This window comes from Drosophila miranda, chromosome 3 (genome assembly GCF_003369915.1).
Source record: "Drosophila miranda strain MSH22 chromosome 3, D.miranda_PacBio2.1, whole genome shotgun sequence".
Classification (NCBI taxonomy): Eukaryota; Metazoa; Arthropoda; class Insecta; order Diptera; family Drosophilidae; genus Drosophila; species Drosophila miranda.
In genome coordinates, this window is record NC_046676.1 from 14,650,190 (window position 1) to 14,675,161 (window position 24,972).

A 24,972-nucleotide genomic window follows, 5' to 3' on the forward strand; every position below is an offset into this window, starting at 1 on the left:
AGTTATGCCTCCTACCCTTCGTCTTCGCCTTGGTCTTCTGCTGCTGCTGCTGCGGCTTTTGGGGCGAAAGTTGCTCAAATTATGCACTTAATGAAACAAACAGGCAAAATGCGTGAGCAGGAACGTGGCACGTGGACGAACTGCCAAGACGTTGCCGTATCTCCTCTCCTCCCTGTTGGCTGGGAGTCTGTTCCGGACAGCATAATCAAAGTTTTGGGCTCAACCTTTGGCTGGAAACTAAATTTGATAATGAAAATTATTATGATCTTAAGCAGAATTTGTGGCTTGAGTGAAATTAAGTTACATTAAACCATAGCAAGAGTGTTAAAGTCTGCTTACGACTTTTGAACTGTTAGTTAATTAGTGGTTCGACTTCGACAGACTTTGATTCCTCTACCCACATCATAGTGGCCATACTAAAAAAACCATCCGTAATGCTGCATTATCATATATGTAGGTCTCATAGGAAAAACCTTCACATTCACAACAGCCTCGGACCCCTGACAGGATATACAATTTTAGACTCTGAAGACTTCTAGAGAACCCTATGACTCCTTCAATTCTTTGGATTTCAGATAAACTGAACTTGGATTGCTATATGGAAATTTCATTAACGTAATACCCGCTTTTCTTTTCTTTATGGTATATTGCGGCCAGTGCAGCAGAGATACGTATTTGCATGATCCACTTTCATGTAGTTTGTTGAATGTGGTTCTTTGTTGTTGGGGACTGGCCAGTGGCTTCTGCGTATTGTGATGAACCACTACCAACAGCAGATACTTGGGTAAAAAATTCTCTGATTTTTGTATGTGCGTCAGCGTTTTGGATGATGATCAGCCACTAACCCAAAGGCTGTTGACTCATGGGGAATGGGGAACGAACCGCCGCGCGAGCGCTGGGGAAAGCACCCAGCCATAGAGCCGCTCTGCTCTCCGTCTCTCTCAGGTGAGAAAGATCGCGAAATGTGTGCGAGCAGAGGAGCTATAAATTTCCAAACGAATTTCGAATGTGTCGAGGCGTGAGATTATCTTGAGTGGTCGTCAAACTGAACACACAGCTAATGGCAAGGGCATTGGTGGTACAATCTGTTGTATTCCAAGGAAGAGCATTGAAAATTCGACCAAGAATCGGGGGGGATGGCAGTCTTTTGTCTTCGGGCAACCTGTTTGGCTAATATCCAAAATATGCTACCATACAGACATTTCTGGCAATTTCTCATGCAAATCGGATATGGAATTTAAATTTGCTTTAAATTAATGGTTTGTTTTCCTTTGAAATGTATTGCATTCAATAAATTGTCACTCGGCCGTGAGACACTTTCCGTGCGATAACGAGCCGAATTTGATTAATTAGCATGTTGAGCGGAAAATCGGAATCAGAATCAGCCAAGGAAAGCCTCTCTCTCTGACATGGACAGGGACACACGGCAAGGCAAGGCAAGGCAAGGCAAGGCAAGGCAAGGCAAGGCAAGGCAAGGCAAGGCGAGTGCAATGCACGATGCATCGGAGCAGATGGACATCGGAGCAATTGTTGTGACAGAGTGCATTAAATGCATATTTTAATTAATTACTCGGATACTCGGAAAGACGGCGCCGCATCGGGCACAGTGGGACAAATCACATGTTCAAACATGACACTTTCGGATGCACTGCGGACTGCACTTTGAATGGGAAAGGGAATGGAAGGTCAATTGGTTTGGCATTTCCTGTCCAGAGCCATCTCTATGCCCTCTATAAAGCAACATGCTCGTCCATATTTGTGTGCAATCATGAATTTCGGCTATAAAGACGGCGAACGTGTGCGTCATGCGAGAAAGTCTCTGTCTTTTTTATAACAGAATTAGTAATTGCTTTGATTTCCTGCCTGTTGTCTGTCTGTCACCGGGGGAACGTGTTCGATTTTGCGCACTTGGAAAACGGTAGTATGTTAATCGCGTGTACCACCCCATTCGGTGGAGTATGTACATGCTACCACTTCCATTTTAGATCGGGCGGGCTGAGCATACGTTTCAATTGAGTCATAAACACTATTTTGCTTGCACAACGGACTCCATCCGCAGGAACTACTTACACATATGACATCGAAAACACACAACGTTTCGCCATATCGGTCAGACGTCCGTGCCACCCACCCACGCAGAAAGCCCGCCAGGCAGCCAGGCAGACAGCCGGACTGGCTGTCAGAAGATGCATATGCCCCGGAGGCATTACCATACGACACTTTGCCATAAATGATATATGTCACGAACCGAAGAATCGAGGCCTGTTCGGGGTTGGCGAGGCCCGGTCTGTAACTGTAAGATAGGGGTACAAATATATACTTATGTATATATATGTACATACATGTATATACTTATCTGTTTTGTGTGCACTTGTAGAGAAATGCAATAAACAAGATATCCGCCCCACTGAGTCATTGACTCCGAAAGTTACTATCCTTCCACTTATTATGCTGCGGCGCCTATCCCGTATCTGCATGCCACTTCCCCAGGCAGGAAGTGGTACGATAGCCAGTACGATCCTGACCCTGGCAGCCAAAGACCAACAGTTCTGGGACAGTTCTTATGCATCGGGTGTATCGATTTCCGGCTAAAGTTGCGCAACGCACCGTCCATTGAGTAATAATTTGGGAGGTGACTGATCTGATAATACATTGATAACATAGTACTCGTATTGAGCACGACTACGTAGGTACAAATGTATTTCCCAGGGCTCGACCATGTGTCACTTATTTATTTTGGTTCTCATTTTGTGGGTCAACTGCAGAGCGAGCTACACATACGTAAAATCCGTTTTGCATTCAATTTCGTGTTCAATTAGCGCTTGAACCCAAGACCTCTGTCTACAGAACTACAGAAATTGCCGGCAAACAGTTTCGGATACTTCTCTGAAGAGACAGTGCGTTTCAGAGGCATAGATCTGATCTAAAATTATGTTAAGATTGTGGTGTTTATCGCTAGATATATCATTAAAGACATCTGATTCAAAGACATCTTCTCAAAGGTTTCACAGAACTCAGTCCCGATATGGAACGCACTGTACACAAATGGGGCTATACATGCATACATTTATGATCGAATCATCAATACATTGAAGTTCGAGTAGATCAACGTGTATCTCTTCTAGATTGGCTATGATTAAGTGATAACAAATTGAATTTAAATGGGCATTGATCATGATCATCAAATTTTAAACATATAGAAATATATGTACATATCCATATGCAGACGCTTACGGAGGTTATATTGATCGAATATTTATGAATTATTTATTGGGTTTCCCCAAACGATTGGATTGTGGTGTGAGTAAGTAGTACGAAATACATACGTATACGACGATGAGTCGACAATTAACAGGTTTGTCGTTTCATTCATAAATCCAACTGCTACACGGTATATCTGAAAAAAATCATTCATCATTTTGAATTCATGGTAAGTTAATACTCAACAAATGGTATTCATATTTGAAGATCCACTGGATATTATAGGAGAATATTTTCGAGCTGACAAATTTGATATCTTAAGAGTTACAATGTAACGTTTTCCTCAGTGTATACGATTTTCGATTACCTACGCCTTGTGGTGCGAGAGAGATAGATAGACAACTGCCTTTCCAGTCAACTGGAATCCTCTTTTGGCGTTCGCTTCCAGACTTCTTTTTGGGTATTATCTCATATGTACATCTCCACACGCTTTATTCGGCCATTCAAAGAACTGTCAAATCAATCATTATTATTATTATTATCATTATTAACCCGCAGCAGCAGGGCGATCAAAATTGGCCATCATCTGCTTTGTGCTTCGGGCTCCGGGCTCCGGGCTCCGGCCTCTGTTCATTGTGCAATCCACAAGTGGCGCCAGGTCTTAGCATAAAAGTGTTAAGACTCGCACCGCTACGGACTTCCAAGTGGGTTTGAAAATCACCCAGGGCGTGTTAAATTGAGGTGAGGAGTTCCTCCAGATAGTCTCTTATTTGATTTCAGTGCAGGCAGAGAAACAGATCACACGCAGAGCGAGAGCGGAAAGTCCACACCTGGTCCACTTACACCCACATCGATTCAATCTCTCCCAGAGAGAGAGTAAGAGAGAGAGAGAGAGTTACAACAGTTGCACTAAGAGTTCTGTCTTATCCTTAGTTAATCAGCGCATTACAGCATGCTCTCTGGTCTGTGGTCTGTGGTCTCTGATCTCCAACGCTCTCTCTTTCTCTCTTTCCGACTCTGTCTCTCCGCTCGATTAATTGAGAAAGAGTGGGGGCCGCCAGGCAGGCAGCCAAACCACCAGCGCTGTTTCCAGTCAAGAGTCACAGTCACTCTTTCCCGACGGTTTGCGCGGAGCGGTACCCGCCGCACTGTAACGCGAAATAAATAATTTAAACGCGATTTTTTTGATATACATAAGAATTACATTAAATGCAGGGCAGGAATAATAAACCCATACCGAAACAAGAATAAAGACGCATCGAAAGAGAGGCGTATGTTGTCGTTGTTCTCGCTGCAGTGAGTGCCGCCGCCTACTTATCGTCTTTTGTGAGGGAAACAAAAGCCATCCGTCAACGTGTGCGTGTCTTGTGCGTGTGTGAGAGCGTGGGTTTCGGATCGGCACTGGAATCCGCATCGGGATCGGATCGGAACGGAACGGAACGGGGCTGGCTCCGAACAACAAAGGCTTCCTCCTCCTTTGTAAATGCGTCGCGTGCCAAATTAGTTGTTTTTTTTTTGTTGTTTTTGTGGCAATAGACAGGAGGAATGGAATAGCATAAGCTAATGTGTATTTAATAGTGCGTCGTCTCGTGTGTCTTTTCAAAGTTTAAATTTAATCCATTATTCCAACACATACAAGGCTCCCCACCACGCGACGCCACACCAGCCACCAGCAACACTCCTAATAGGGCGGCCACCAGCAAGGCACCCCTGGTTCTCCTTCCACGCTGCCCCCTTCCAAAGGCACGCATTGTGTGCGTCATATGTAAAAGAGGAGCGGGAGTTAAGGACAGAGAAGCAGAGAGAGAGCTGAGGAACGAGACGAGCTCCAGGAACGGAACAAAAGGAAAGAACAGCTGGAAAGGAGCAAACAGAACACTCGCGGGTCCAAGACGCAGAACTTGGCCACAACAAAACCGAAAGAGACAGAAAGACGAAACAAAACAAAGCATACCCCCCTCCACCACTGTGTCTGCCACTGCGCTTAGTTGCTGCTTCCGTTGTTGCTTCTGCAGCTGTTTCTGCCACTGGCGCCGGTGCCACTGCGCGTGTGTCAACCCTCGCGGTCGCGTCAAAACGAAAAATTAACAAACAAAAAAGTGGCAAAACTTCAATTTCCAATTACGAATCGTTAGTCCAACACCGAAACTAATTCCAGTCCGAAAAAAGACCTCCGAAAAGCGAGTGAATCTCATATTTAGTGAAGTAAAGTGAAACGTTTTTTTTTCAACAAAATAAAAGAGATAACAAAACAAAACGACAAAGAAATGTGTTCCACATGTGTCGGTGGCCTGCTGCTGCTGGCTCTCTTTGTTGCACAGACAAATTCAATCCAGGATCTGCCGCACGAGCATCATAAGCATGTAGGAGAGAAGCAGCAGAAGCAGCATCACCCGCCCACCGCAGACCACATGGAGTTGCAGAGCGGGCGGGCCGGCAAGCCGAAGAGCGTCATTTCCGAGGATCTTATGGTGAGTGTGGGCAGTGGACCTCAAGTGGATCGTGTTTCATGTACGAGTACGGAGGGGATCCAGTCCAAACTTAAGAACTTGTTCCACTTCCCATAGAGCGTTCTCTTTCGGATAAATACCCATTTTAATAAAGCTTAAACGAAACCAATCAATTGTCGTATGAATGATGAGTGGCTGTAATAACATTTGACACAATTCCCAATCAATGCAAAAACATTCAATATTTATTCCGAATGTGGAAAACTTAATAAAAATCAACCATTGTCGTGGCAGCAACAACAGCCGCTGCAATCGCCGCAGTGCAGTGACATAAATAATTGACGATTATGGATCTGCATGGAAAATAAACCAAAAATTAAATTCCCCAACTCAAGAGAGAGAGAGCGAAAGAGAGGGAGGGAAGTGCCTGCTGCCGGAGGTCAGGAGAAACAACAGCAGCCACACAACAGCTGAGAATACAATCAACATGCAACAGCGAGCAGGCAAATGCTCATTGCTGCTGCAGTTGCAGTTGCAGTGGCAGTGGCACATCCAGTGGCAGTTGCAGTTGCAGTTGCAGTGGCAGACATTCATTCATTCCGCGCTCTCCCTCGTGTCCGTATACGGAATGTACATATGCATATTCCGAGCAGAGCGGTGGCACACCATCAAGATAAGGCGAATCCAAAGGCAGCGGACGCCGTGCCCCCACCGACTGCTTCTGCTTCTGCCTCAGCGGCCTCTCATAGGCCTGACCCCAAAATCCCAAAATGGTCTATACATGCCACGTACAGTGCGTGCCGGAATTGTAAGGCGCCCAACAATGTTTTACAAATTATTCGTTGTGGCTATTTTTCGGTATTTAATCCAAAAAAAAATACCAATTTGCTGTTGGTTGTGCTGTCCGTTTACTTATGGGAATTTTGTACAGCAAATGCACATCTTCGCTGTAGGACCAGTGGTACTTCACCACTGTAACGCACTGTCCGCTGTGTGTGCACTCATTTGGTACAAGAAATGAGGGCCAGATCCCCTATCCGATCCAGCCTCTACCGTCCGATCCCCAGTCTGGTGGCGAGTGTGTGGAGGCCCCCATCCCCAAGCACAATGCACGCTTATTGTTTCGGCGGGGCCTGCATCCCAGTGGCCCTCGATGCACGAGCATGTGGCTCCACGATAGGACATTTGCTTGAAGTCTTGTGTGTGGATAGAGTTAATGAGCGCGGGCGCCTTTTTAATCAAAATAACAAAATATGAGCAATTTATTCTTGGATTTTCCTTCCTTTCTTTCTTTCGCTCGCCCGTTCGTTCCTGCCTGCCTGCCTGCCTGCCTGCCTGCCACATTTTGTGTGTGGTGTGCCAAGGAGTCGCCGGGGCAAGTTCTTAAAGGCGCGCCAGGACGTTGAACTCCTCGCCGATGAGTCAGCAGCAGGGGCACCAGACAGAGGCCTGGGCGGACAGGATGTGGAACTACTGTTTACGTATTCGAGGCAGTCGGTTCGAAAGTTGGCATTTATTAAAGTGCGAAAATGGTAATTGGAAGGCAGAGAATAAATAGATGTAAAGAAAGCGGGAGAAATGCTAGGGAGAGCTCGACCTCCTCCGTCTGGTGCCCGCATATTGTTTATTTAGTAAGGACATCGAAGCCAATGGATGGATGTCCCAGCCGCCGCTTCAATGGTGGGATGTGCAAACATATGTGGCATATAAAGAGGGTTATATGCAGCACACACACATACATACATACCGGGTATATGCAGCGACATATGTACATATATGGAGCATTGTATGGAGGAGGCGTATGTATAGAGAGAGCGAAAAAAGAGAGTGAAACTGAGAACACGACGTCTGGCGGCTATGTGTCGCCGTCGCCAGCTAGGCGCTGCCGTATGCGCCGTAGCCTCTCGGTTCAATAAACGCACCAATACACACACACACACACTGCCAACGAATTGTCCGCATACACTCACGCACTGGCAGTCGCAGTGACAGTCAGAGTCACAGTCACAGTCGCTGTCGCTGTCGCTGTCGCTGTCGCGCTTATGAGTGGCGTGTAATCAAATGAAATGATGAAAACGAGTGGCAAAAGACAAGCGGGGTGCAGCAGGGTCACGGCATTGCTGCATGCCCCAGCGGAAGTTGTCCGGAAAATACTGTACTAGAAAGTGAAGTTAGCTTTATCTCTCTCTCTCTCTCTCTCTCTGCCCACACGAGTCGACCATAAAATACACATTTGCATATCCACACGCACTTTAGTTCTATATGTATGTATGTATGTATGTATGGATGTCTTGCTGCCACTGACACTGAGACACTGCCACAAAACAGCGGAGGGGCAGGGGGGGAGCCCTAACAAACTGTTGCAAATTTGCTTTCAAGTTTTCGCAAAATTATAATTGGCAAAACTCATAGAAATGGAAATGGAGCAGGAAACTCCACAAGGAAGTCGTCTTGTCATCAACAGACTCTTGTGGACAGCCAAACTTTTATATTTTGTATTTTGTACTTATGCATACATCAATTATTGTTGATTTTTGTATGCGTGGGAGGGTTTCCTATATGTAGAGCAGAGCCAGATCTCAGATGGAACGGAATATGCAATCGGTTGAACAGGTGGATGCTATTCCTCTGCCAGAGAATTTTTGATGATCGAAGCTATTAATAAGGAATTCTTTGGTCTTTTCATTGGAAAACAAAGTACATATATTTTTTCTGTTGAAAAAAGATTCAAAATCTTGAAATTATTTATTCCAACACCGTGCTTGCATTCTTATCAATGCTCATAAAATTCTGTTGAATGTAATCTTTGTGGAAGTGTGAAATGTATTATTTAATGTTGATATTTTTATAGAGAGATTATCAAAAAGTTCTTTGAATTTAAGAGACTATTATTCAGAGACATCTCGGAGAGGAGTGTGCCTGCCGGTCAATCCCAATCCCGTTCCCATTTACCCAAAAATGGAAAACCATAAACAGTATTGAAATTATTCGTAAACATTCCCCGCATTACTCATATTTAATGGCTCCATTGTCAGGGGGCCTACAAAAGTGTCAGAATCGACGGCAGTTCCTCAGTTCCTCCATAATTCCCTCACATCCCTCATCCGCCTCCTCCTCCGCCTCCGCCTCCTTCTCTTTGGGAATGCAATTAATGCAGTTGATGCCGCATTCGAGTGAATTTTCGTTGATTGTTTTATGGCTTCCTGGTAGGCGGAGCCAGGCAGAAGTTCCAATTCGATCGGTTTTATGGGCAGCACTCAAAAACACAATTCGTAAGAGCATGCCACTTAAATAGGGCTTATGCGACAGTTCTTCGAGCGCCAGTTGAATGCACCAGGCGGACAGTCATAAAGTGGGAAGAGAGAGAGATCTGATCGTGTAGTTATTCGTATAAATGTCAACTCCATATGCCATAATCAGAGACAGGAAAAGAGTGGCAGCTCCCCGAGACTTGGAACAGATTAAATGTGCTGTTATTAATTAACTCAAAATGCTGCTGATTCACTGTTGCAACAGAGACAGGGGCAGCGACAGGGGCAGCAGTACGGGTGTAAGGCATTAATAAATTGAGTAGCACATTAACGTGATTATCAATTACAATAAAAGATATTTCCGTTGGGAGAGTGCTGACTGTTTGCTTTCGAATAAATTAACATTATTTTAAGGCACAAGTAATTTGTCTGTCAGTCAGCCAGAGGTGTACAAATAATGACAATCTGTTTATCTGTTTATCCCAGTGACAAATACCGCTTGACACAACTCTGTGTGTGTGTGTGTGTGCCCCATGCGTTAATGAGACTCGGATTCGATTGGAGAGCAGGAAATCCCAAAACCCCCCCCCAGCTACCAATTTGTGACTAATAATTTAATACGATTTGGCTTTTGTTTAACATTTAGCATATAATTAACATAATTATTAATAAAATTAACAATATCCTTGACTCATCTTTTGTGGTATGTTTTGTGTTGTTTGTTTTTTTGGCAAGAAATATAAATAAATAATTATTCCTAGCATTATACATAATTTTGTATAATCTTATTTATATTCTCTAGGAAATTATGTTCTTCTTGTGTTTTTGTTATAAAACTCCAATTTAACGTCTATTATTCGGACATCCCTTTTCCTAATTAGAGCATTTTTCAAAAGGGTAAACCACTTTTCCCAAGCCAACCACAACAACAGCAACAACTTTAATCAAAGGACTTTTCTGGTCAGCCATGCAACAGGATGCATGTTTTTACCTGTCGTCAGAAGAGCTTTTTATTTTTTGTATTTTAATTTTTATTAAATTTCGCTTTCCATACAAAACAAGCGACGATGTGGCAGAGGTGGCAGAGGTGGCCGAGGTGGCAGAGGTGGGCGAAGCGTTAGATACCCTTGCAGATCCCATCGCTTAGCCATATGGCGACTATATTTGGATTGTGATTCAGAGTGTTTTTTGTGCCAGAGCCATGACAATAATCAGAATACCCTTCCTTCCTCCGGCTCCCTGGAAAGTGTATGGATAAAGTGGAGTTTTATTTTCTATTTATTTTTTTAATTGTGTCACGTAGGCAACTGCATTGGGCCATAGAAAAATCCTGCATCCTTTTTAGCGGCAGCTGCAGCAGTGGCAGCAAAATGAAAAACCAGCCAGCAGTCGTAGCTGGAATTGTGTGTGCCGCTGTGCGGCTGTACCGCTGTTGTTGCCACGCATTGAAATTCAAAGAGCGGAAATATTTTCGAGCCGAGCACAAGAACAAATAATTCCCAATTTGCATTGGCCAAAAGAGTGCGCGGAATGCACAAAAACCCCGCCGCGAATACCAATGAATAGTGCTGGAAAAAGCAGGTAAAAACCAGATGAAATCGAGTCGGCTATTATCCTGTAAGTGGCAGAGAGATGGAGAGATTTCCCTAGATTTGTAGCGGTCAGCACGTTCCCTGTGTGACGTGTATACCCCTCGGGCACGTGGTATCTCCATGGAAACGTGCTGGTTTCATCTAAACCAGCAAATCGAAGTAAATAGGAAGCATTGTCGTTTGTTTATGTACACGATTCATATTCTTAATTAAAAGCTGATAACAGCAGCAGCATTTCCACAGGCCCCAGAGGAAACACTCAGCGGACAGCCCCAGATAAGCCCCCAACAAAATCCCAGACAGACTCGCGTTCTCATTATCATTATTGTTGCTTGTTGTATTTATAGTATATTTCATTAATTTTTATGTGCCATTGATTGATTTTTAATGTCATTGTGGCAGCAAAAAAAAGAAAGCGGGACAGGAGAGGAATCGTGGTGTGGCATCGTCTGGGCAACCCACGCAGCGTATGATTGATGCATTTATGCTGATTTTCCTCTCTCTCTGTATTCTCTCTTCTCGCTGTTTTATGCACTTTCGGTATCCCCATCATTATGGTGTCGCGTACTCAAATATGAGACATTTGTTGTGCATGCAACATTTTGACAGTCTGCACACGGGAACTGGAGACAGAGACGGCAACTGAGACTGGGTCTGCATGCACAATAGCCCTCTCTTCCTCTATTCCGTGCCAGCGCCAGCGCCAGAGCCCACGCGGATACGCGGACAGCAATCTCAGTCATCACGAATGCGAATGCGAATGCGAATACACTCGTGGTTGCACAATTTTTTGGGCTACGAATGACAATGATTCATGCCAGCAAGGGCCAAGAGAGGTGGCAGCGCTTGATGTTGCTATCTATCTGCTTAGGTGAAGTCCCTGGCAAATTTGTGGGGAACAAACCTATGAAAACCTAAGAAAGAAAAGAGGAAAATGGCAATACAGATGTTTAAAGGAAGGAATCCAAGAATCAATCAAATTATAAACCCTTTTCTCTCTCTCGCTGCCGCATATAACATGGATATCGATAGGATTTACTACTATATGTATGTACATATGGTATATGGTAGTGAGAATCAAATCTTTCGAATGCAACAATGAATGTGATTTTCCCGTCAATATCTTTAACTCTCTCTCCGCAAATATTTGTCGATAGATTTCTCAAAGGATAGAGTGTTCTTTAAGCAACAATACAGACTGTACATACTGTACATACATATGTACGTATGTATGTATGTATGGCATACAACATATCATTCATGAAGTGACTGCTGACAAAAAAAAAATAGAAAAAGAAAAAAGAATAATGCATTATCGGAATTGCACAATCGGTTACTGTTATTCTCTGTGTGTGTTTGTGTGTGTGTGTGTGTGTGTGCTTGTGGAAAGTTTTCCGCTTTATCTGTGGCAAGCGGCAAGCGGCAAGCGGCACTTCACTTGGGAAGTGCAACCAAGAAAAGGATGGATATTATACGTACAGTACAAACGGGTGGGGAGGGGCGAGAATGGGACAGCCGGACGTCCAGCCATTAGCAGAAATAGATTCACACCCACACACACACACCCACACACACACACACGCTGACACTCTTGTATGCAGATTTTCGTTCGCCTTGGCTTTCGGCTAACGGTTTTAAATGGTTCCGCGCGAGCCAGGGGAGTGGGAGGGAGAGAGAGAGAGAGAATGAATAAAAGTGCAATAAATCCGAGAGAATTTCGAACAAAACAAATACGAAGCAGAGAGCCGAATGGCACCGACCAGCCGATACCCAGCACTCACACAGGACTTTGTTATTCGATCATTCCATTATCTATAAAAATATACAAATATGTATTCCTATCTCCTGGATTCCTGTAGGTCCCTTCTGTTGCATGCAACTTCACTCGGCGAACATACCCTACAACTTTACAGGGCATAAAAACGTCCGGTGGAAGTGCATAAATAAATGTACAGCTTCTAGATTCAAGATTCTAAAGGAAGAGGGAGTGGGAGTGGGGGAGGGAGAACAATTTGTTGGATATATTCTAAGGTCTCGCGTAATGTGAAAAAGGGCGACTGCCGCCGCGGCTGCTGCACAAAAGAATTATAAACAAAAACAAAATATAAAAAGCAATTGGATTTGACCCAGATTCATTGCCTTCGTTCCATTTTTCCCCTCCGGTTTTCCTCTGTTTTCGGGTTGTGTTTTTTTCTGCTTTCTGTTTTCTGTTTTCTGTGTTTTGTATTAATTATCACATTTTCGTGCTTCGACGCGCGCTTTTGATTGCAGCAGAAGGCAGCAGAAAACAACAGAAACAAGAACAAATATGTATATAAAAACCATTCTGCTTCGATTTATTTATTTTCGGGGAGTATGTGGCAGCTAACGGCAGTTTGTTGAGCCCCCCCCCCAGCAGCAGCAGCAACAGCAGGGGCCCGTCAGAGAGAGAGAGAGAGAAAGGGAGAGGAAATGAAAAATCTTTGACATTTTGGCAAGAATCTGAGTTGATTTTAATGATGCCACATGATGCAGCAGCAGCAGGAGGCAGACCTTTTCCAGCGAAATGTTGATGTCGATTCTTGCAATGTGTTGCAACAGCCACAAACAATGACAACAGCAACAACAACAACAACAACAACGATGACAACGCCTTTTTTGGGACACATTTGTGCAGCAGCGTGCCGCAGCGAGCAGCAAGTTTCCTTTTAAGCGTGTATGCTGCCTGTGCCATCAATTATGCTATGCGGCGGCATGTTGCCCCAAACGAGAGTCAGCCTCAGCCTCAGCTTCAGCTTCAAGCCCAAAGATGGCATGTAGGTGCATGTATCTGTGTGCTGCGTGTTGCCGTCACTCAAAAGATCGAGCAACGCCTTTCGGCTTCAGGTGCCGTACCTGTTTCTGGCAGACCAACATCTCCTGACTCACACCAACATTCCTTTGCCCCCCTCTCTATCTCTCATTCTCTCGGAAGCTGCGGTTCAAAGTGCACAAATATTGACCAACTCATTTGGCCATTTAGCGGGAATTTTGCCACTTGGCCACTTCGCTACACTCATCCCACGATTGAAGCACAATTTCCATCGAAAGACTAGCCACAGAAACGAAACCAAAACGAAGCCGAAACGGGTTTTTAGCCAGAAGAACGCAAAAACAAAAACAATAATTGGAATCTACTACATAATCTACTACTAGTAGCAGCAGGAGAGTGGTATCCCAAGGAGAGTGGAGCTGGTAGATCGCTAGATACCATAACCAGCACAGAGCGGAGCAGAGCAGGTTATTTCTTTATTAAAAATGTGAATTTCAATGGATTGTAAATCATTTAAATATCTACAAAAAATACCTTTAGTTTACCTTGACAAAAACCCGCTGGAGAATCTTTTGAAAGTGCAACAACTTTCTGTCGCCCCCTTCCACCCTCTGGACGGAGCCACAAGGGCATAAAATGGATGAGAATATGGCTTAATCAATTGAATTATTTAGCGAATTTATACCTTGAGCGGCAAAGAAGTGGCATGGGCAGGGGCAGGGGCAGGCGGGTAAATCGGGTTGCTGCTGTTGCTGCTGCAAATGGTCTTAATGTCGAAAGTTAAGCCAAAGCACCTTCTACACTGATTTCCTGATTGCAGCAAGACACAGCCCAGAGAGACAGAGAACGAGATCGGGTGAGAGCGGTTCCTGTTTGTGGCATATGGTCTACGTTGCAGGGGCACTTGCATCTGTCCGCACTTCTGATTTCTGTTTGTTTAACTGTCGCCTCGCGACCCGTCAAGTCATTGAACGCATTGAACGAGTGCAGATCGTTAAATATTGTATATATGCATTGTAAATAATGATTTATTTGTTTATTGCGAAATGCGGAATGCCACCGCGGGAGTTAATCAACGGCTGAGCCTCCCAGGGGGGGACCTTGGACCGAGGTCTCATCGGCTGGATCACAATGCTCCTCCTGAGTTTTCATTCAGACTGTAATCACTGAAAGTGTAGTGAGTTCTCTGTTGCTTTAACAGGGTACTCCTCGAAGGCTTGTCTGCACGACCACAGTCCGTGTTTTCCATTTACCCCGTTTTCCACAGTCTATATATTTTTCCCATCTCTGCCACTGACGCAAATTGTTCGAAGAGAACCCATTGATTGTCTGGTGGGTGGACTGATTGAAAGACGGAGGCGTGCGGCATGCGGCAGGATGACTTGTTGCTTTCGCTGTGAGACAAAGTAAATGCGTCAACCTGGGCCGCGTGTTCCCTAGTCCCCAGTATCTCATCACTTTCCCATAAAAAACCGTTCGAACCTCCCTTCTGGTGGGAGCCGCCATCCTGCAATTTACGTTCGTTCTGCGGTCTAATTAAAGTGCAACGAAAGACGGGGAACTTGTGGCAGTGTCAGCGTCAGTGCCACGGACCGAACGTTGCGTGTTGCAGAGCGGTCCGGAGGTCCATTCATTGGAGGCGCAACCCCTCCGCAAGCCTTCCGATGGCCCAGGGCCGCCGCCTTTCTTTGGCTTCGCTGGTCTCTGTTTCTGTTCCTTATCCCACATTAATCAATGTTGATTTCAATTAATTTAACCATCTCTTCCATCTCTTCGCTCGCCTGTCACTCCCCCTGCTGTGTGCCCGTGTGTCCGTGTGCCCCGTCTTTTATTAAATGTTCGCCGATTGAGGGCGGGACCTGTCCTCCTCAGAAACATTCAGTTTGTTGTCCAACGCGACGCGAGAGACCTTTTTATTGCAAAATTTCTAGTCTATAAATTTGTGCTGCCACCAGATGTGTGTGTGTGTGTGCGGGAGTGGCACGTGTTTTCTCAAGCATTTCAAGAATTTTATGAGACAGCCACAGGAAATGCATGGAAATGGTAATCGAAATGGAAATGCTCTGGGTTCGAAATACTCCAAATTGAATTACGAAGGAAAAAGTCCATCAAGAGGATGTCCAGTAGACTGGACTTTCTGTGAGGATATCTGCTAGTGTTTACCTTTAAAATGTCCGCCGTTTTGCTGCTTTCCAGCACCAGGAAGCACCAGAGCCCGCAAAGGTCACGAAAGGATCCCATTTCCTGGGCTATTGCATTGCATATTTTGGCATTTTACGCCTTTTTGGTACTCGCTTTCCCAGCTTTCTAATCACCGCCTCAATGCAATTTATTTTCCATTCGAATTTTGTCAATTTTCTGGCTCTACAGGTGTTTGCCCCGTTTCCTGTTAATTCTCGAACAATTTTGTGGCTTTTGTCCAACAAGTTTTGCAATTACTGACCTTGGATTAGTGTTTTCCTTAGCAGTTTGCATTAGAAATACATTTACACATTAATTTCCTTGAAATTTTCCCTCTACTTTCCTCTGCAGTTGCAGTTGTTGACGTGTTTGTGCCATCAATTACTCTCGAGGCGGGTGTTGGAGGGCAGACGCATACGGAGGAGTACCTGTTGTTGTGCGAGGCATTCAGGCATTCAGGCATTCAGGCATTCAGGCAGGAGACCCCATCAAGGTCCCATATCCTGTCAACTTGGCCCCAATTTTATGCTCTTTGTGGTTTGCTTTACATCCTGCTGCCGCATGCTGCCTGCCGCCTGATGCTGCATTTGGGATGGCGAGTGTTTTTCCTTTTTGCGCATTTGCCCAGAATTTGTTGCCACTTCTCTGTGTGCCACATGTGGAAAGGAAATTGTGTGTGTGCGGCTTAGATGGATGCCCTCGTTGGTTGCAGTTGCTTGTCATTTTTATAGGTTTGTTTGCCGAACCCCAGGAGGACATTTGCCCGGTGGTCGGGTCGGGTCGGTCGGTCGGTCGGTCGGTCCTTCGGTCGCCTTCATTTTTATTAGCCCTCTGCCGCATGTGGAGCAGAGAATTATGGCTGGGAGATAAACCAATTTGATTTGTTTGTGCGGGTCCTAAACTCTTGATTAACTGAGGATTTTCCAATACCTTAGGGTGGGTCCACCAGTTTTAGTAATTAACTAAGGATTCCTTGCAAGGGGACTATCAGGACTTTGGGAATGGAAAAATACTGCAAAGGAAGGAATAAATTTATGAAGGTGTCAGAGCAACGAATGGCAAATCCATACAATGATGGTACACTAGGAAAAATGTTTGATAATTTGATATTAATTAATATATTTATTTCATGGAAATATAATTTATATTTCACATTTAAATTAAATATATTTTCTACAAATTTAAAATATTATATTTATTTTAAAGTTTTGTTAAGACATTAAAGCAAAAGAAAAACCACGAATATTTAACTTAAATCTGTTTGTGTTTCTTTTCCTCTGAGTGTGGTACAGATTTCCCCTAAGCAAACGGATATTTACATTGCCTGTAAGGAGGGTATCTACAGCTCTGAGGCTTGTCTTGTCTTTGTTTTCCCTTTTATGTGGCATGCCCCACCTACCTGCTTAATTGTGATTATAATCCAATAAAATAATAGACATATCGCCCTTGTTTATCGTTCAATTTACTTTCACACTTTCACCGAAGGCCGAGAACTTTTTCCTAGTGCCACAGGAAAAACTTAACGAAATTAAGCCCCAAAAACAATTAGGGAAAGAGTGTGTGTGGCAGGGGGGTAGAGGAGGGGTCTCAGAGTGGCCGATAAAAGCAATATACAATATACAATATGTACTTTCTTTCAGCCCGTAACCCGTAACCCGTAACCTCTTTCTCGTCGGGCGGCACTCGCACTTTTCTCAATTGTTTCTCCCGTTATTGGTTTCTGTTATTATATTTTGATAAGATGATTTTGTTTACACGACAAATACTCACGTAGCCATGTTTTACTGTTATTGTTTTTCATACCCCATCCCCAGCACCACCATCCCGCCTCGGAGCTGCACTCTCCGCTCTGTTTGCGAAACATTTTCCATTTTTTTGTCCAGTTTTTTTCCCAGCTTTTCTATTTTTCTATTAGTCGGAATCATGGCTTGGCCACGTACGACAACTGGGCTGTGGCTGTGACTGGGACTGTGTTTCCCCCCCCCGCACTTCTTTCGGATTTTCAAACACGTAGCTTTGGCCAACAGCGTTTCCCATTAAAAACGCAAAGGCCAATGCATAAATGATTGCCACTGGCCCTGGCCACCACCCAGGTGGAAAGGAGGGGCCATGGGGGGGCGATGGGGACCTGTGCAAGCACTCGACGCACTCATCCAGCCATTCATTCATTCACTCATTCATAACTTTGAATTGTAGTTTATTCGTGGTCGTAAAATGTTTGGGCCATCATCGTGATCATCAGGCGGCTGGGGGCACACCTTGCCTAAGAGATATATTTATAGCCGGCAGAGTCTTCGATTAGCCAAATTGCCAATACAGTGAGCGAAAAATAGATCAAAGTACAGAAGAACCCCAAGAATATCTTGGAATGCATTATATGCTAATTTCTTTCAGTGTACAAGTGGAGTGCCTTTTGCCAATCTTCGGCTCTCTTCCATTCATTAAGAAACTTTATGCGTCGCTCTCTCTCTATGCGACAGACAGACACTCGGCTTCCGCTATATGCCACATTATACATCGTGCGTTTACCCTGCCCCTGCCCCTGCCCCTGCCCCACATCGATTTGGTTTTTGCATTTCAACACACATATCTTTTAATTGATATTGTTTTCGTGTAGCTAAAAGGGAGGGAGAGAGAGAGACCCCACAAGGCAGTATTGGAACCCATGCTGATCCATGGCCGGGGGCATGCGGCATGGCTCGGCCGGGGGCACGTTATATGAATTTCAATTTGTTGTGTGCGTTGTGTTGGGGGATTTCTTACGTTTTACTTTGCGTTACGTAGAGACTCTTCTGCTGCTGCTGCTGCTGCTGCTGACGCACTCCCAGCAACGTGACAGCCCATAAGGGAGTGGGTTATAACTTTTTGCTTGTCTGTGACGCACATTTGCCACTGCAATCTGTGCCACATACGTACGTACCCCGATCCCGTACTTCTATGTCTGTGTACCTGTGGGATACGTCTGCACTGGACTCGGTGTCAGGTTTATTTCCATTGCTGCCCCTTCCTCTTCTGCTGTGGCTTCCATGCTGTGAGGGTTACATCGTCAAAGCGAGTAATGGTTTAGTAAAATAACAAATAAAATGCAAAACGTAAAGCGCAAAGCGCACCAAGAAGCACTGCAAAGGTTGCCACTGGCCCCAAGGACTAACAACGGAAACGGCTACAGCAACGGCAACAACAATGGCCATCAAATAAAAAAATAAAAATAAACTATTTGTACATCTCGATGTTGAAAGAAAGTCACTTGATAAGCTTCATTTCCAGCGCAGAAGATGTCCTGGTGCTGGGCGTTGAGTGTTACGCTTAAGCGTTATACAACGCTCCCACGACTCCCACAAAATCCACCCACCCGCACAAAAGAGCTAAAAAAATGAAGTGAATTCAATTGCATCGCGTCCTGGGACGAACCCAAGGCTGAGCTCGCTCTCAGTGCTTCAGTGTTTAACCGTTTCTTGGAACAATCGTAAAAGAGTAAAAAACTGTAAGCTGTAAGCAGCAACGTGCTCTCTTTTCGGATATAATTTTGCCCAGTACAACATCACACGTCTTTCTTCTCTCTCTCTCTCTCTCTCTCCTCAAACACGGCGCCAAAGCGCTCTCCGTTGTGCAGTGCCCGACCGACTTGTATAATTTCATCTTGAGTAGAGCTTTCGAGTGTGGCTTTTGCCGAAGCTATAGCTTCGATCGACATGATCGGCTGTGTGTCGGGAAGCTTGGCTGCTGGCAGCGCTTATCGGCAGCGGACAGCGGGCAGAGCACTGTTAGCAGCGCTCTCGCAGCATCGCTGATAGGCTTCCAGATCCTGTCTATTGCAGCACCTTCGGGGAGAGGCCTGGGCGGTGGGTCCACCACCTTGCATAATTTGATTATGAGCGCAGCAAAAGCTTAAACTCTCTTACGACTCCGTTAAGCTCTCTTTGCGAAAAGAAAGAGAAAATAAGCAAAAGATAACTGATCCCGTTAGATGCGAGCACTGTAATATGCTTATCTCCCTCTTACCACAGCATTCTTCCATTCTGGCGTTTTGAATATTTGAATAGTAAATAGGTAACAAAAATCGAAATTAAAGTTTTAAGGATATTTTCCAAAATGTTTCATCTTCTTTCACATAAAAGTTAATGAAATTGCCTGTCAATTAAGTTAAATTAGTTGAATCAATTTAGAAAGTAATATCGGTAAAGAAATATTTTTTAATGTTTTTGTTATCAGGGTGGACATTTTTGCGGAAGTTCCGATGTGCTTCTTGCATTATTTACCATCATTTTGCAACGCGGTTTTTCCACTGAAATAATTTCCATTTACGTTGGCCGAAAAACTTTTAACTTTCGAATGCCACACACGAGAACGAGCACGAGCACGGGACGGAGCAGACAAGTTTTCAGCAGATTCAAACGATGAAACCCAAAAGTGGATAAGCCATTCATCAGGTCGATAAATCTCAACTACATAATCGCCCCCCCACACATCACGTACTCGCTTACATATATGTACATACATATAAGAATGGCACCCATTCATATTCCTGGGCTCTTCCCTGCCCGGAATATTGGCTAACGATTCTTTTCATGAAATTTGCAAATCGTTTGGTCGATTCAAAAGTTTGCTTTCTTCTGGGGAATCGACTGACAATAACAAGTAAGCCAAAAATCGAATATTTTGTCCATCATGGAGTCGGGAAAATGGCGTGAGTGTGACAATTTTCTCATCTGTGCGGGGGAGAATGTGAAGAGTGGAAAATTTAATTTGCAGGTCACGTAATTTGCTGGTGTATGTGTCAAGTTGTTGTCCCCCCCCCCCCCCCCCCCCCCCCCCCCCCCCCCCCCCCCCCGGCTCCCAGAGAGAAGGGGAGCTACACGATTGGGAGGTGGTGTGTTTCGGCTGGTGAATAAATACAGAGTGTACAAGCCCGCACGCAATGGACAAAAATATGTAAATCGAGAGGCAGCGCACAACACATATGGCCAGGGAATCGAGTCGAATCGAGTCGAATCGAGTGGAGTCGAGTTCTATTTGTGTTTTGTATTTTCTAGTGTCACAGTTTACAGTTATGCGACTGTGGCCCAATACATATGCAGATAAGCCATATGTGAGAGAGAATATAATCCCCCAAGGGATGGCCGAAGGTTTTTCTCGTTGAATTTATTGATTCGATAACAGCATAATTCTCAAAAGAGAAATCATAATAACAAAGACTACAAATCGTATAGCTAGAATCCAATAGTACGAGTGTAATCTCGTACCTCTAACTCTATTGCTGTCTCCTCACAGAAAAGGCCCTCTCCCTCTCTTCCACTGTATCTCCAACAGAGAAAGAGCTACTTCTGCGATCCGTTGATCGTGGGGTCGACTGCCAAGCCCCTACAGCGTATATTTAAAGTCCAACAGATAAGAAAGTGCCCCAGAAGGGCACTCGCCCACGCTCTGCCTCTGCCTCTTACTCTTTCCATCGGCATTTTCCTGTGGCATACTTTTTGGCTTATTAATGTTAAAGTTTTTTTGTTGCTGCTGTATCTGGCGTTGCTTTTATCATTAACTTTATGCAAAAAGTTTTTCTTCTCGTTTTTGGTAGGCGTTTTTCCATTGGCCGGGGGGGTATTTGTTTTTTTTTTCCCCCCTTCTGTACCATTTGCAAACGACAAACAGTTTGGCTCACAAAACCGGCCATATGGCCAGACATCTGCATTGTTGTTGCCGCTGAGACACTAGTGCTCGGTCTGCCTTTGGCACACTTCCCTAATGTATCTATCCATCTAAGCATCTACACCAACCTGTCCTATCCTCCGTTCTCCTTACAGTACAATTACCTCATGCAGTTTGATTATCTGCCCAAGTCGGACCTGGAAACGGGAGCCCTGCGCACCGCGGAGCAGCTGGTAGATGCAGTACGGAGTCTCCAGGTATGTGCACACCCTCCCCCTGTCCATTATACGAGCAACATTACTGTTCTACTTGCCACTGCTGCCTGCCCGCCTGCCCGCCTACCCGCCTACCTTCTACCTCTATCCAAACAATCGCACAACTTGTGTCTACTCCTGTGGCGACGGTGGCGACGGTGGCGGCAGTTTTTTGGCAACATTCCAGTTACGGGCGAAATCGACGAGGCTACGGCCAGGCTAATACAGCAGCCCCGCTGCGGTGTGGGCGACAAGAGGTACGCGTATAATTTCTCTCCCGACAATCTGGATCATGACAGTGGCATTAGTATACGTGTGCGGCGCTACGTTCTCCAAGGACCCAAATGGTCCAAAACGGATCTAACATGGAGGTGAGTCACAGTCGTCTTTATACTATTTACAAACAAATGCAAAATCAGCCCAAAATTACATGTTAATTTGTGCTTAAATTATAATCCGATCCATAGATCCACCATTAATTTTGTTCTTAAATTCGTTTAAATTTTAATAAATATTACAAAAACTCCCTTAACTTAAACCGAAATAAAACGAGGGGGAACGTTGTGAGTTGCTGCGGAGACCGCAACTCTAAATTTATACCCGATACTAAGTCAGTACGGCTCTCCTCCGGCAGACGCCGCTAATATTAAACGACACGACAAAGAGAGAGACAGAAAATCAGTCTGAGCGTGACGTCGGTGGCTGCGTAGCCACTGCAAATTGATTTGTTCCTTTTGGCTATAAAAATTATCTGATCTGATCCAGATTCAGCAATCTGATAGATATGGTCATTATCTATGATTCTGCGTTTTTAGTTTTCTCGAATGTGCAATATTGTGGATGCAACAGATTTTCGTCCTTTGTGGGGGCGGAAAAGGGTGGGGCGAAATTCTGAGATATACGTTTTATAGTGAGATCTAACAGAAGTGCGGATACCAAATTTGGTTACTCTAGCCTTAATAGTCTCTGAGATTTGTGGATGCCCCAGATTTTCGTCCTTTGCGGGGGCGGAAGGGGGTGTGGCGAAATTTGGACATGAAACGGTCAAGGTCCGATATCACAGGAGTGTGGATACCAAATTTGGTTGCTCTGGCTCTTATAGGTTCTGAGATCCTTGAACTCATATTTTGCAATTGACAAAACCGACCATGAAACCTGTGTGTTAGAGAGAGACAGAGCGAGAAAGAATGAAATTGTTTTCTTGATTCTGGCTATAATCATTATACGATCTGGTTCAGATTTTGCACTGTAGAAGATATGGTCATCCTCACCGATTCTGCGTTTTTGGTTTTATCGTATCTTTAAAAATGTGGATGCCACAGATTTTCGTCCTTTGTGGGGGCGGAAGTGGGCGGGGCGAAGTTTTGAAATATTTTTGTAGCAGTGACATATCACAGACGTCTGGATCCAAAACATCGTTGCTCTAGCTCTTATAGTCTTTGAGCACTAGGCGCTGAAGGGGACGGACGGACGGACGGACGGACGGACGGACGGACGGACGGACGGACGGACGGACGGACAGACAGACGGACAGACAGACAGGGCTCAATCGACTCGGCTATTGATGCTGATCAAGAATATATATACTTTATGGGGTCGGAAACGATTCCTTCTGGACGTAACACACATCCACTTTTACCACAAATCTAATATACCCCAATACTCATTTTGAGTATCGGGTATAAAAACAGAAGAAATGTATGAACTTTCGCCTGATTAAATCGCGGCATTCATTATGAAAAGCATCGTTCCTTTTGAGGGTTCTGCTGCACTCTTCAACGTGAATTTTCCCCCATTTTCTCTGCTTTCTCCCCCATGAATGTTCATTTCAATTAAACTGCATGCAGTTCATTAATTTTTCAGCATTCATTTAGATGCGAATTTATAATTTTACAGAACTCTGGCGACCGGAGCGAGAGGGCCTGGGGTTGTTTTCTCTGTTGTGAGGGTCCGCGCATACGCGCTTTCAATTAATTCAAAACTCAAACGTTGCGTAGCTTGTTAATTTTTATCACAGCCATTGCACTTTCCCAACCTTGTCTTCTTGTATTGCATAATTTGCTGTCTAAAGCGTGTTTTTATGTAAAACAATTCAGAGCTTTTCCTCTGAATCTCACATTCCACGCACAGTTGGTGGGTGCTTGGGTGTTTTTTTCGTTGCCTGGTTCTTTCCTGCCATTGCGAAATTCCCTCTGAATTGTTAATGGCCTCGAGATGACCTGCTGTGCAGCGAAAAAGTTTGCTCCTAGCTGGAAATCTGCGACCGTAGTCCCACTCCCACTCCGACTCCAACTCCGAGTCCGAGTCCGAGTCTGAGTCCGGCGGGGTCTGGAACCAAGCTGACGCTTTCATTAAACACTTTGCGCCAAATTGAATTTTATGATGAGCCAAAAACGATGTTGGGGGCATGAGGCATGAAGCATCTTCAGCTCCGTAGCTCCGTAGCTCCGCAGGTCCGCAGGTCCGCAGCTCTGATTGCAGCTGTCACTTTTTAGTGTTGTATTTGGTTTTTGATGCGCAGCTGCATAATTGCGCCTGAAATATTAAGCCAGTGACCTTCCACTTTGCACTTTGATAATGAGTAAAAGTAGCTCTGAAGCAGGGCAATCGATTCGGGTGTCTCTGTAATCACAGATACCCTGTATTCGTATATAAACTCTCCTGTTCTATATGTTTGATTCTCATATAAATCTCTTATTTATAGTAAATCACGATGGCAATTGCATATTTTTTCAGTCTGTTTTGTTAATATTTTGGGGGGCTATTCAATCATCTTACAAAGGCGGAAAACATCCAAGTTTCTAGGCAGGCATACCTCTGTATATACCCCATAAAGTCCTCGATTGTTGGGTATCAGAATAGCAGTAGCTGGGGAGAAAAGGAGCATCCTATGTATCCATCTGTAGTGGGGAAAAAGTGGAAAGCGTTTCCTGCTATTTAGATTCTGTCCGTGCATATAGCTGCAGCCCATTATGAAATTTCCAATTAAATTTGCATAGCTCAAGGGGCACTGGCAACGGGCAACTGGCGGATTGTGTTGCATACTTTCGGGCGGCAGCGTAAAGCGCGCGCTCTCCCTGAGATTACACATACGCCATGGTGGCACTTTAAGAGCAAAGCTCCATGCAGCGCCTGGCTATTTAATTATTTCTTGTATCGTCGTCTACCCTTAATTGGCTATTAAGTGGATGGCGACCGACAAGGAGCGGCGTGGAAGCAGTGGAAGGACAATATTGTGACTAAATTAAAGCATTACGCATCGGGGTCCAGCCCCAAGGATCACAGCGGTGGGTGCTGGCATCAAATTGAGTTAACATCAAATATATATAGTATATCGATGAGGGTCGTTCGTGGACGTTATTGACCTGCTTTTGGGCTCCTAGCTGCATGTGTTCCCGTTAATTGCAGCGCCACAAACGTAGGGTGGGCGCAGGGTGTGGTTTTGTCAGAACAAAATGGGGATTGTGCCTGCAAGTGTTTTTCCATTTCCGCTCAGCATGGAAATTCTCGTGGCGGAAGTCGGTTTCTAGCAGTTTTTCGCTTTCCTCTAACACACACACCCGCTCAAAGAGGGTGACAACATCCTGGCAACATAGTTTGCCACATTCC

At 44.7% G+C, this 24,972-nt stretch overlaps 1 protein-coding gene across 1 annotated transcript in view; it reads left to right on the top strand.

Annotated features, from left to right (window-relative positions):
* The first annotated feature begins 4,314 nt into the window (after positions 1 to 4,314).
* LOC108159287 (matrix metalloproteinase-2) overlaps positions 4,315 to 24,972 on the top strand; it is a 77,169-nt gene continuing 56,511 nt past the window's right edge. The window contains exons 1-3 of the mRNA XM_017292449.2: positions 4,315 to 5,672; positions 21,265 to 21,366; positions 21,532 to 21,734. Coding sequence (XP_017147938.2) covers positions 5,469 to 5,672; positions 21,265 to 21,366; positions 21,532 to 21,734 — 509 coding nt within the window. The 5' untranslated portion in view covers positions 4,315 to 5,468. The remainder of the gene's footprint in view (positions 5,673 to 21,264; positions 21,367 to 21,531; positions 21,735 to 24,972) is intronic.